The sequence below is a fragment of the Topomyia yanbarensis genome, chromosome 2 (genome assembly GCF_030247195.1).
Source record: "Topomyia yanbarensis strain Yona2022 chromosome 2, ASM3024719v1, whole genome shotgun sequence".
Taxonomy (NCBI): domain Eukaryota; kingdom Metazoa; phylum Arthropoda; class Insecta; order Diptera; family Culicidae; genus Topomyia; species Topomyia yanbarensis.
Genome location: NC_080671.1, coordinates 34,904,264 through 34,918,581, shown reverse-complemented (window position 1 = coordinate 34,918,581; position 14,318 = coordinate 34,904,264). Strand labels below are relative to the sequence as shown.

The 14,318-nt window shown below is 43.0% G+C and overlaps 1 protein-coding gene across 1 annotated transcript in view; it reads right to left on the bottom strand.

Moving 5' to 3' along the window:
- Positions 1 to 5,830: 5,830 nt before the first annotated feature.
- LOC131682561 (multidrug resistance-associated protein 1-like) overlaps positions 5,831 to 14,318 on the bottom strand; it is a 34,876-nt gene continuing 26,388 nt past the window's right edge. Inside the window, exons 2-6 of the mRNA XM_058964133.1 lie at positions 10,717 to 11,016; positions 9,993 to 10,654; positions 6,610 to 9,928; positions 6,281 to 6,549; positions 5,831 to 6,221 (exon numbers count right to left, since the gene is read on the bottom strand). Of these exons, the coding sequence (XP_058820116.1) occupies positions 6,355 to 6,549; positions 6,610 to 9,928; positions 9,993 to 10,654; positions 10,717 to 11,016 (4,476 nt within the window). The 3' untranslated portion in view covers positions 5,831 to 6,221; positions 6,281 to 6,354. The remainder of the gene's footprint in view (positions 6,222 to 6,280; positions 6,550 to 6,609; positions 9,929 to 9,992; positions 10,655 to 10,716; positions 11,017 to 14,318) is intronic.

Here is a 14,318-nt window from a genome sequence, read left to right as displayed (position 1 = left end):
ATTTCGTGTGAGGTCATACGAAACATTGATTGTATTCGGTGGCCCTGAACCGTTAGCAATATTAATTACGATTGGCAGATGGTCGCTGCCGTGGGGATCAGCGACTACCTTCCACATGCAATCTAACCGCAGCGATGTCGAGCAGAGGGACAGATCTAAGGCGCTCGGTCGCGCTGGAGGGGCAGGAATCCGTGTCATTTCACCCGTATTCAAAATGGTCATATTCATGTTGTCGCAAAGCTCATGGAGTAGGGTAGATCGATTATCGTCATGAAGACAACCCCATGCCGTACCGTGGGAGTTGAAGTCACCTAAAACTAGCCTCGGTGCGGGGAGGAGTTTTGCAATATCGCAAAGCCGTCGGTGGCTGACTGAGGCTCTAGGGGGGATGTAGGTGGAAGCACTGGAAAGGTCTTTGCCTTTAATTCTGGTTTGGCAAGCGACAACTTCATTGCCTGGTGTCGAGGGGAGGGTCGATTCGATTGAAAGAATAGCACTTTTTGATCCCCAAAAGTACTCCTCCGTAAGAGTCTTCTCGATCCAAGCGAATAATAGTAAAATCGTGGAAGTGTAGGGTTATTTCTGAAGTGAGCCATGTCTCGCATAGGGCAAATGCATCGCATTTTAAATTATTTAGTAAGATTTTAAACGAAACGATTTTCGGAATAATGCTTCTGCAATTCCACTGTAGAACAGTGATTAAATCCTTGACCTTGTTCGATAAATTAGCCATCGAAGGATACAATCGCTGAAAGGAGGGGCCATTTCGCAGTGAACTGCATCATGAATGTTTTTACTGCGGGGAGAAAGCTTATCAAGATGCTTTTAAGGGGGTCAGATATATTTAAAGCTGCAAGAATCCGGTCCACAATGTCAGTGAAATTTATCAAGCCAGCACTGTTTTCTTTCTCTGGCTGAGATATGGGAACACTTGGGGTTTTTGATGTTCCTGGAAGTGCTGGGAACTCCTTTTCTGAGCTCAGATTACTGAGACCGGGAGCGACTTGCTTCGGTTTTGCACCAGTACTTCCTTGAGTAGTTATTTTAGGGGAGCCATGAAGAGATACCTTCTGGCCTTTACGACGAAGCTTGGGAGAGGAAATGTTCCTCCTTTTTCTATTGCTTCTAGGCACAGCAGAAGATGTTCTCTCCTGAGGTTCATCACAGTCGCCTTCGTCAGTAGACAAGTTGGTATAGATGTTCGTAGAGACAGGTGGCGTAGCTATCTTAAGCATTTCTGCAAAAGATCGCTTAGAGCGTCCCTGAAGGGAACGCTTAAGATTCTCCTCGCGCTGTTTGTACGCGGGACATGAAGGGAGATCATGCGAGTTTCCCCCACAGTAGAGGCACTTTTCGACATCTCTACCACAGGAATCTTCCGCATTATTCCCACCGCATTTCCCACAACGGGCTTTATTGCTACAATGGGAGGCTGTGTGTCCCAATTGTTTGCAATTAGTACAGTTTATGACCCGCGGCTCAAAGAGGCGAACAGGTAGACGAACCTTGTCAAAGAGGAGGTAGTTGGGTAGGGCAGAGCCGGCAAAGGTCACCCGATAAGAGTCTGAGTTGAAGTATATTTTCTTGCCGTCAGCTGCGACTGATGCTGAATGCAACCGTTTGCATTCTAGTATCTTCACTGGCTTAAGCATGGGGTCTTTGAAACAGCCAGTCCCATATTTTAGCAGGTCCTCGCAATTCAGACTCGAATCGGAAACGACCCTGCTAGCTGGAATATACACCCTGTACTCCTTCGTAAAGGGCTCGTAGCCAGCAATATCGTTTGCCTGAGTTGAACTGTTAACAACCGGCCGAAGCTTGTCAGGGCGAATTTTCGATATCTCTGTCACGGCCGAATACTGATCCAGTCAGAACTCGAGAAATCTGCAACAGATTCAAACATTTTTTATCTTTGGTCCGAAAGAAGATCACGAATGGCCCGGTGGCAGAGCTTGGATATACTTTAAGCCGGGTAGCCGATTTTGTTTCGACGTCCATCTCACCTTGAGATGAACCGCCGTCAGGGGAAGCCTAGAGAAAATTTTCAATAGGACGTAAGTAACAATGAGAGATTCTCTTTGGGGTCTTTCTCTTCTGTTCATTACTCGGTCATTTCAACATTTACTACTAAACTCTTTGCATAATATTCTAGTAAAAACCGTCGCCTTTCGATATGTACTGGAAAATTAGTGCAAAGTGTTGTAATGACGTCGTAATAAACGAAAGCGAAAGTAAACAAAGAGAGGCTCTCAATGTTACTTACGTCCTATTGAAAATTTTCTCTAGAAGTCATTTTTGCAGGGGTCTATTGCCCAGTGCACGTCAGTGGCGTAGCCAGAAATTTGGTTTGGAGGGGGTTTTGATGAAAATCGCAAATTTTTTGAAAAAATGCTAAAATTTAATATGAGTTTGATAAATTATTGAAAACTCAAAAACATAAGTAGTCTAACAGATGTCATTCCAGTCTACAAACAAGAAGGATCAACATGGAACAGTTTTCAAACCTCTATAGATTATTTTCTTGTATAATATGTCAATGAAGTCAAAAATTGCGATCTTTTAAAGTGGGATAAATGATCTAAAAAATTTTCAACGTTCAAGATCACCTAATATAATAATCCTTGACTTTGAAGGTTTGACAACTTCGGGAAGTTATCAACATAAAACAGCTTTGATATAGAAATTTTAGTGATTAACTCTCATAGAGGTAATTATGGTGAATTAATTTTTCAAAAATATTAAGAGACATGGTGTCTTCAGCAAAGTTTTTGATAATGTCATTTCAAACAATTTTGTTGAAAATATGAAGGCTACATGAATTCAACATATAGGGATTTAAATGGACTGGGCCTGCTATATTTCTTTTTAGTGAAGAAAAATTTAGGTGAAAACTATTTTTTTCTGCGCTACGGATAAAATTGTTTGAAACAATCATTGCGAGTTGAGAACACAAAACCTATAACTAAATTATGGATGGATGGAACTGAAACTTGCGTTTCGACTTCATCTCATCAGAATCCGACACTAACTTGGTGGGCGGACTAAGCTAGCGCCGAATTGATGCTAGCTCCTGAAAATGGAATCACTCTTTGTGTTTTTGAGTCCTTTTAATATCTGGGAATTATTTGTTTTAAATCCAGTTCCCTTATTTTTTTTTGTAAGCTTCAAAGGCACCTTGAACGCAATGTGAATTTATTATTTAATTACCGCAGAAGAGATTTATCAAATACAGTAACTTCAGAATAGCTTGTTGTAAAGGTTTTCTACTACTATATTTCGATACTCTGAATATGTGGGATATTTATGTCTTTGACAAAGTTGTTTGAAATAGCACTTTCGAAAACTTTTCTGGAGACATTAAGTCTCGACCCAAATTTGGTTGAAGAGTAATTCTTGTCTATAATTACTTCTAGGAGGATTAACTGTCAAAATTATGCTATCAGCAGGTGAACAGTTTTACGTTTCGAAATTCTTCAATGTTACTTAACATCGAAATTTGGCAGTTTCGAATGAATGTGATCGTGACCGTTAAAAATTTATCGAGCATTAATTTTACTTTTCTTCATTAGTCATCCTTACAACTTGCAGTACTAGGACATAGCATACAAAATTTTAGTACGCCATTCATTGCATCCTGCTAAGAGGCTATTCATTTAGTTGATAATACAACAAAAATCCAATGCTCATAAAACCGATCCTGACCTGCTAGAGACAAAATTACATCAGCTTTCAACTAGTTTATGAAATGTTATTCTTGTTGTTAACCATATTGAATTGTTGTCTAAACTCTACACAATCTAAAAAAATACATTTTCAGCAAATGTTGAAATGTATTCAAGTTTTCGGTAAATAAGCTTATGTTTTATATGCAATCAACCTATTCAAATTTACATTCCCATTCGAAAAATTGTCTCTAATCCATATTTTGAAGCATCTTTCCAAAAATGAGCTCATAATAATTCAGACAGTTATTTTATTTTACATTGAAGTAATTTGACAACTATGGGATTTTGGCTAAGAGATAAGTTACAAGATCCCCTTCCCACAATTTTCCAAAAGTTCTCATGACGCTTTAAACACAGTTCTCAATGTAATGATCAGAGAATATTTTTCCAAAAATATTTTGTGGAATATTAAATTAAATTCGTCAGCATCAATTTTTTTTTTTCAATCCAATTAATTTTGGTTTGGGGGGGGGGGGGGTTTAACCCCCAAAACCCCCCCTGGCTACGCCACTGGTGCACGTTATTAATACTTAACTTGTGTAGGTAACGGTATCCAGACGGCTTACTAGAAGAACACTGCTTCACTTGTCACTGACCGGCTAACGGTACTCAGAAACAGAAACACAAAAGAAGGGAAAAAATACTGAAACCTCAACTAGGCGTAGAGTGTGCGAATAACCTTGAACGTGGATTAACACTATTTGTCGCTATTGAGTGTACGGACCGACAACAAAAGACTTCTATCTCGACTGAGTGCTCGATAACGAATGATGGGTCGTCATTAACGCTCGTAGAACAGTCAATTGCCGATCAGTTAGGAGCGAGTCGGAGCTTTTTCTTTCGTGGACTGGAGACGTCACCCGAAGCGATGTTAAATCTCAAACAGTTTCGTTCAATATATCGGGTGCGTCAACAGGAACTACATTCCAGATTCCACAGGCTAGAACTGGCGCGTGGTACGACATTACGGGAAAGTATAAGCAAGCAGATCCAACAGTACCAACACAAGTGATATGGGTACCGCGCCCTCGAGGAAAAGTTATTAAACGCAGATTCGCGAAAAATTTGGTAACCTTCTGCTCGGAGTTGTGACTTACCCGAAAAAACCGGATAAGATCAGATTAAACTGGATAAATTCTACTCTGCTGAAAGGGCCCGATTTAATGACTCCCCTTGTGGGTGTTCTATTTCGATTTCGGGAGCGGCCAATTGCGGTGAATGGTGATATCTGTGAAATGTTTCACCAAATCCACATTCGTGCTGAGGATCACCATTGACAGCGCTTCTGATGGCACAAAAACCTTAACGAAGAACCGGACATTTATCTGATGGACATAGCGACATTCGAATCTACCTTGTGCGGCACAATATGCAAGGAACATAAATGCCGAAGAAATCGCTTCCAAATATCCTAGAGTAGTCGAGACTGTCATCCGATCACACCACGTAGACGACTTTTTGGATAGCTCCGATGCCATCGAGGCAGTCCAGCGCATTGTTGTGGAGATCAGAGTGATCCACAAACAAGGTGGGTTTGAAATCCGTGCATGGCTCTCTAATGAGTAGGAAGTTGTCAAACTTTAGGGAGGAACGACGGTTACGATTATAAAAGAGCTCACTCTGGACAAAGATGCAGTATCCGAGCGAGTACTTGGCATGTACTGGATGACTATCGACGACGTGATCGAATCCTCTCTTCCAAGCGTTGACTTTGAATGCAAAGGAAAGGTTTTGTAATTCACTCATCAGTAACTGACACAGACTTGAGACCAGGTAGACGATAGACGGTGTCAAACGACAAGAGTTAGTTTTTGCTTGCACGTCAGCAAATCAGCGCTTGGCTAACGAAGCCAGTTGCTATATGTTGTATAAGCTTTTTGGGTTTATCGTCTTACTGGTTCCAAATTGGTGTCAGTTACTGACTGGGATCGCGCTAGGACCGCGGCAAAAACTGTAACATACGGCACATAACCCACACAGGAATATAAAGGTTGATTTTCCTCACGAGCTCACTAAAACTTATGGTTTATCAAGAGATCTTCTGTTGTGGATTGATTTAAAATCTAAGTTTTTGATATAGTTAATGCCATAATACGGAATGGGGGAAATGTTTGACAAAACTTTATTTTCCATTCATGCGTCATCACAAGATCAAGATACTAGCAGGTTGAAGTATTATGCTTAGAAAGCTTAATTTAGAATGGATCGGATTGAAGGTACCTGTTGCCATGAATAAAACAACATGATACAAAAAACTTCTCCCTGGTCATCACCATAATTGCCCTGTTTCGTGTGTTTGCTTCAACACCGATTAGCATACATAATAAAGTCTAATAATTATAATTTATTTCCATATCACTTAATGCGTAAATCTTCTTCTAAGCCATGGACTGAGTACGATGTAAACAGCACATCCAGTATTTGTTGGGCAGTTGTGCAATGCAAGGTAGTGCGCTTCGGTTGGACCAGTGCTGGCATGTCATCCTCCTGTTGAATCTGAAATACAAAAGAATGGATCAACCGGACTGTTCTGGATCGAAGCTTGTCGAAATTACCATCTATCGAAATCCTCCAGCTGCGTGCGACCCGGTCGCTATAATTGAGATTCCCTGTGACAGCCACCGGGCGATTAACTGACGATTCCTGCGTTCTTAGCCATTCCGTAGAAGATGGTGTTTTTGTCAGCGAGCAGAGCCTGCGGAGTGTCACATTCAGCTACGAGACCCTGATCCAGCACCATCACTCGATCCGAGTCCAGGATCGTGTTCAACCGATGAGCTATGGTTAAAATAGTGCAATCGTCGAATTCCGCGCGGATGGTTTTCTGTGGAAGTGAAACGATTTATGGGGTTTGAAGTTGCTTAAAATCATTCGCGTTACGAACCTGAATAAGATCATCCGTCTCCAAATCGACAGCAGCGGTTGCCTCATCCAGAATGAGAACCTTTGTCTTCCGTAAAATGGCTCTCGCGAGACAAATGAGTTGTCGTTGACCGACGGACAGATTCTCGCCATTTTCGGCAATCTCGTGATCCAATCCGGCCGCGAGACCCTTAACAAACACTTTCAAATGCGCTAGCTCCAGTGCCTTCCACACCTGATCATCGGAATATACTTTGAACGGATCAACGTTCATACGAAGAGTTCCCGAAAAGAGAACGGGATCCTGTGGGATGATCGTTAACCGACTGCGCAGTTGATGCAATCCCATTTGCGAGATATCCAGCCCGTCAATGATAATCTGTCCACCGGCAGCTTCCACTATGCGGAACAGTCCGAGCGTCAAACTGGACTTGCCGGCTCCCGTTCTGCCCACGATACCGATCTTCTCGCCTCCTTTAACACTCAATGAAATGCCTCGGATGACTAGATCCAACCCTTCCCGGTAGCGAATTTGGAAATCGGCAAAATCTACTTTTCCAACAGCAGGCCATGACTTGTCAACTGTTCCCTTCTGCCACTCGGCTTCTCTAGGTAGTACCGTGTATTCTTCTAACCGTTCGACAGCTACAATGTTCGTTTCGACTTCAGCAGTCATTCGGACAAGGAAACTCAAAACGGTTGAAATCTGAAGTGCGTAGGTAACCGATAAGCCAACCATGGCCGCTCCAATTGTTTCCCTGCTTAGCATGGCGAATAGAGCCGCAAAGAATACTACCAACGCTCCGACTATTTCCAACCGAATTGCTAACCAACGGTTAGCGATGATGCTAGGGTAGGACATTAGCTGATTGTAGTCCACTCGATTCTCCGACTCTTTGGTGAAACGTTCCTGTTCCCCGTAGGCTCGAATGGTGGATTGACCGGTGATGCTTTCACCGAAGTGCGAATAGATTGGACTTCTGGTGACGGATTCCAGTCGCTTGAGCTGCCGGGAAGTAGCGATGTACAGTTTCTGAATGGCGTAGTAGATGACGAGGAACACCGGAACAACGGCCAGGAATATTGGTGTAGATATTGCGATTACGATAAAGACGCCGATTACTCCGAAGAACATGAGGAGCCACATTCTAATGGACTGCGGTAAAGTATTGTCCGCTATGTCTACGTCTTTGGAGAAGCGATTCATGATTCTGCCCTGAGGGGTTGTGTCAAAGAAAGACATCGGCATCCGAAGCGTGCTTTCGAGTAGATTGTTGTGCATAATGTTAGCTGCCTTCAAACATCCGAGAGCTAACGTAATCGACGCGATTAGTAAAGCAATGGACTGTACCCCTCCTAAACCACCGTACACTCCAAGGTACATGTCCCGAACGGAAGGATCAGTCGCCGCTTCCGGATCTTCGGACCAATCCGTTAGCCAAAAGCTTCCGTAGATGGCCGAACCTTGATTGATTATGCTGAAGACAATTGACCACAAACCGAGGTTCCATCCGATGGCTTTGAAGTATTTGAGGTAGACGGCATAGGTGACGGCTCCAGTAGCGGACTCTTCCTTTTCAATCAGTGTAGTTCCCTGTGCAGGAGCTGGTTCCATTAGTTTACTATGTCGAGATTCCTGTCGGCTGACCTTCTTTTTCTTTTTGCTACCGCCACTTCCATTGGATTTGTTCGACCGAACTGACATGGCACGTTGAACAATATTTCGGGAAACGTCGTCTTGCAGAGCTTCCTGGATGATTCGCAGCTCTTCGTCTTCTTCGTCCAGCTCCTGGATGTGTTGACTGAGGAATTCGGAGAATGCTCCCTTTTGATCTAGCAGTTGCTGATAGGAACCACTTTCGGAGATCTCTCCGTCCTTCATTACGAAAATTTCTTCCACGAAAGGTAGGAAGGATATTCCGTGCGTCACCAGAAGGCGTGTTCTGCCGACCAGCATACCTTCGGGTCCGATAACCTTTTCAAATATGTGCTTCCCGACGTGGGCATCGACTGCACTGAGCGGGTCGTCGAATAGGTAGATATCAGCGTCGGCGTAAACTGCTCTGGCCAAAGAAACCCGCTGCTTCTGACCACCGGATAAGTTAATACCCTTTTCTCCGATTTCTGTCATGTCTCCACCCGGAAGCATTGCCAGGTCCGGCTTGAGAGCACAACTTTCTAGCACACGATCGTATTTTCGCTCATCGAACCCTCTACCGAACAGGATATTTTCCCGTAGTGTAGAGTTCTGAATCCACGCTTGCTGCGGGACGAAGGCAATCCGACCATCCGTATTGACCGTTCCCTTAATCTTCTCCAACTCCCCAAGTAACGCAGATATTAACGTACTTTTTCCTGTTCCCACACTTCCGACAATCGCCGAAAGTTTGCCCTTCCTCATCGACAAGTTAATGTTCCTTAAAGTTGGCGCATCGTCACCCCAGGAGAACGTTCCATCCCGAATTGCAACAGCATCTTCGCTTAGGTTGTGCGTCACATTGTTCGGATCCAACTCCTCACTGTTCATGAATTTGTTGATACGCTTAATCGATACCCAAGCCTGCATCGCAAAGGTGATCATCATCGGGAACATGGCAAGTGGGAAACGTAGAATGTTGAAAAGAGCCAACGATACGAAAGCTGTCGTCGGATCGAGGACATTGTTCTCATCGACCAGTACGTAAACAGTAAAAGACGCCAATGTCACCAGGAAGGGTGCCATACTCCACACGAAGAAGGTTGCAGCACCGTAGTAGGCCATTCCCTTGAGAATACCTATTTCCTCGGATCGAACGCTGACGATATCTTTCTGAAAGCTAGGTTCCCAAGCGTACAGTTTAAGTACTTTCATGCCGCTCAGAATCTCGTTCATTTTCTTAACCCGCTCATCCTTGATACGCATTTGTTCGACCTGAAGATCTTTCATCTTACTAGCAATGAAACCGGTTAGCGGGATCATAACAAACATAACGGCTAGACCGGCAAATACCGCTGGTCCTAGAATCTCGTACAGTAGATAGAGACAGAGAGCGATAATCAACGGAGCTGACCACAGCACATGCAGGTAGGATGTCAACTCGAAGAACCGCTGAGCATCCACTGCCATCAGGTTGACGATTTCACCGACAGTTGTATCCTTTTTAGCGAAACTAGAAATTCGCAGAGCCTTCCGATAGATAGCACTGATCAGACCAGTACGAATTCGGAATCCCACCAGGAACGTCTTCCGGAAGTACTGCCCGTTGAATAGCGCAATCAGTAGCGAAGTGGCGAACAGTGCGAACGTTATCAGCATTCCCATCCAAAATGGTCCATCCGTTGCAATGTTAACCATTAGTTCCCTAGAACGTCACAAAACTACAGTTAACGATTCGTGCTAGGGTAGTTTACGATTCATTAACTTACTGCATTAGATACGGCGAAGCGAATTGCAACCCGGAAATTGCAAACTGAAGCATACCAGCAAACCAGAAAGGTCCACCGTAAGCTTTCACCATAGCCGGTAGGGTAGAACCGTTTGTAGCACCGTGCGGTTTGTAGGTCGGATTCACCTTACCGGCCTTTTTGTCTGCAGCCATTTGCTTTCGCCTTCCCTTCTCAATACTCTCGTACCAGTATTTGTCGAATGGTGGAACCACCTCCCGCGATGTATCATCCGGATTAAGATCGTACATATCTTCGTCGGTTAGAGGCTTACGAAATCCACGCCAGGTGAACGAATCAAAGTATAAGTACAGTAGCTTTATGAAAAAGCTGGACTTCAGCTCCGGACTGGGGTTTTTCATCTTAGGGTAGTCGCTGTAGCGTGGTGCCTGGTCCGGTAGAATCTCCATCAGGAGAATCAAACAAATGAACGAGTATTGTAGGGTATAGCTGACGAATTGGTACTCGTCAAAAATGATGTCGCCACTGGAACCGATCGGGGTGTTACGGTCCGCATGCAGGAGGGCTTCGGTTCTCATCTGGATAATTCCGAAGAAAGCTTTCAGGAACCAGAAGATGAAGATTGTACCCGAACTTCGAATGCCGTACTTGCGGAAGAAGCAGTACAGTACGATTGTAACTATCTGCAATTTGTTAAAAGAAAAATTAGGACAATTTGAAACAGTTTTCGAATAAGGCAACTCACGTAAGCAACGGCATTAAAGATGGCAACCAGTATTTGTACGTCGAACACATTCGCCTGGTTATGGTAATTCACAACCATACCGAGATCTATCCAGGATAGAACCATCAGCAGGAAGGTGATGATGATTTTCGAAATGTTGTAACAATTCCAGGGAATATCACGGTAATGGCTGGTCGCTATCCGGTATGCTTCGTACACGGCAAAAATGTAAAGGAAAAAACAGGGCACCCATTGAAGAATGATTCGCTGGAAGCAGAAGGTCAGATCGGGATTCTCCGGTCGCCAGGTTAGGTTGTCGTCCTGTGAATACAAAAACAAGGGGATTAGATTGTTTCGGGCACCTGATGTCGCGACTGACGTGTTTTGGCTATTGGATGACTGGCCGTTGGAGAATCTTGATAACAAAAACAGCTACATCAATTATTTACTCGTTATCAAGTGGTGCACCTTTTCATGACTAATCGCATATCGGTTTGCCTGGATATCGTACTAAGGTGAACTCAAAGCCGGCGGAATCGTAGTGGCTTTTAGAAAGTGATAGATGGCATTTTGATTACAATGACATCAACTGACCACTAGTATTACATCCTAGGAACGATTTCTCTATGGATGCTCTTAAGAGACAGGAGAAGTACTCGATTCCGTAGCGGAACTTGACTTTCTGTTCTAACAGACTTCGCAGCCAATACTCAATGTAAAATCTAAGTAACTGTAAGGATTAAACCCATTGTACAATGTTGGTTATAAATTAGCTTTAATATAATATAAAAATATTCCTTCCGAAATTCAAATGCAATTCAGCTTCCAATTAGCATTACGAATGCATATAAGCACAGGCGAATTGTAGCATTAGTGGCAGCTGTATTTACGTATATAAAGCTGATATTACGAATTCAATCCTTAGGAATCTTTAAGCTATGTCAGCTTCACACAATTACATATGGTGGTATTATAGAGCAAATATAAAACCTATATAATGCTAATATAATGCTGTGAAATTATTCGTTATGCATGTTCTCTTTTGTATTGTATTCGACATTATGCATTCATTGCATTCGAACAAAACCAATTTAGCCTACGCAACAAAAGTAGTACAAATCTGCGCATTCTTAATGCAGAAATCCGCTCAACATTTGCACGAGCTGGCAGAGAAGAGGTGTTAGATGTAACTCTCTGCTATGACAGTATTACACATGAGTTGGTAAACTGGCTCGTACAAAACGAGCTTGAACCGTTGCTTTGATCATTTAAACGTCTCGCTAGATATCGTCACATACCGTAATACCAAATCTACGAACAGGGACCTCTACGATGAGGGCTTGGCGATCAGGTTTCAGGAGTATCTTCCGACGATTGAATCTCCACGTAACATGGATGAGGTCGTGGATAAGACAAACGCACTCATAATAGCAGCATACCAAGAAGCTTGCCCGCTTCGAGTTATGCGTGCTTCTAGAGGAACACCTTTGTGGAATACTGAACTTGTTCAACTCAAAAAGTTATGTAGAACAGCTTGGAATCGCAGACGCAGGGACGGGTCGGAGGCATTTAAGTTGGCTCTCAAAGCATACCAAAATAACCTTCGATCCTTTGACCGATTTGGTTGGAAAAACCTCCGCACAAATGTCTTCAGTCTCAACGAGACTGGTAGAATAAATAGGTTTCTTTCGAAATCGAAAGACTTATGTTAGTTCGATTAAAACTGCTAATGGTTAATACCCGTCTGACGAAGATGTAGTACTCAATTGTCCTTTTGACACAAACTTTCAAGGCTGTACTGAGCCATCACTGACGACTGCCCTTGAGTTCTTTTCAGGAAGTTCCAATTCTTGGTCATTGCTCGTAGAATTGTGACAAACGAATCGATCAAATAGGCGATTGAAAGTTTTGCTCCGTAGAAATCTCCGGGAAAGGATGGAATCATTCCAGTCCTACTACAAAAAGGATATGAATTCTTCAAGCATATTTTGAAAAATTGCCTTACTTGTATTCTTGCAACAGGATACATTCCATTAACGTGGCAGGAAATAACTGTAAAATTCATTCCCGAAGGTGGCCACGTCACTTATGAGGAGGCAAAGAGTTTTAGACCGATCAGTTTGACCTCCTTCTCAAATCAGTGGAACGGTTAATCAACCAATACATTCGGGATGTGCTTTTCCACAAAAGCAATCAAGTTAAGGAGTTTTTCTCGATATTGAAGGTACTTTTGACAACGTGTCTTTCGAATCCATTTTCGAAGCAGCACAAGGTCATGGAGTACCTTAAGACATTACGAACTGGATACACGCAATGCTTAGCAACCGACATCTGTGCTCATCGTTAAGACAAGTAGAGATAAGGAAACTGATTGTCTGTGGATGTTCTCAAGGTGGTGTGTTGAGGAAACTTAACGAGCTTGGGTTTCCGACGTGTGGTTTCGCCGATGATTATCACATAATGATCACCGGTATTTGCATTGACATACTCTTTGATTTGAGGCAACAAGCCTTATGTGTTGTTGAGCAATAGTGTCTTCGTGTTGGGCTATCAGTTAACCCAAATAAAACATCAATGGTGCTTTTCACGCAACGAAGGGTTACAACGGGAGCTCGTACATTGCAGTTTTTTGTCTCTGAAATTATTGTCGCAGATCAAGTTATGTACGTTGGGGTAATTCTTGACTCAAAGCTTAATTGGACAGCTCACATCGATTTCAGGATCAAGAAAACTTGCATGGCCCTCGGCCAATGTAGTCGGTCTTTCGGCAAATCTTGGGGACTCAAACCCAAATACATTCAGTGGATCCATACAACAATTGTTAGACCAATACTGGCATACCTTGTGCCAGTGCCTTGTTTGGTGACAGAAGGGAGAGGTCATGAAAATCCAATTTAAGACAAACCATCGTCAGAGAAAGGTCTTGATGGCGATGACTGGGGTGTTCTCGAAAACATCTACGGCTGCTCTAGAGACACTCTTGAACATAAAACCACTACATGTGTTTCTGAAACAAGAAACACTTTCTTGTGGATACCGTCTTAAGGTTACTGGGCTCTGGAACAGTAACCCAATAGATCGTGCAACTAGCCACACAAGACTGTGGCCCCAAATTGTTACTTGGGATAAGTATACACTTGCTCGCAGTGACAGTAAGTGTAAACTCATCTTTTAAAATCTTCAATGTAAGAATTCCTCTTCGCAAGGAATGGCTGTCTAGCTGGATGGAGCGACAACTTGAAGAATACGTAGTTTGTTATACTGACGGTTCTTTGTTGGAGGGCCGAACCGGTTCTGGTGTCTATTAGCATGAAATGAGATTAAACCAATCACATTCACTTTGTAGATACTGTACCGTATTCCAAGCAGAGTTCTTTGTGATTCTGTGTAGCATACAATCGATACTTCAACAGGAAATTTGCAGTAAACGAATCTATTTTTGCTCTGATAGTCTGGCTGTAAATACTTTTTTGCCGGATGTGAGTCCAAAAATGTCAAAGAATTTGTTGTATTTTTCAGAGCACAATTGCAGTATTCCAGTCAGGGCACTGACTGCACATTGGAAACTCTATTATCACATGGCTACTATTCAGTGTGCTGAGTTTTATTCGTGTGATCTTTGT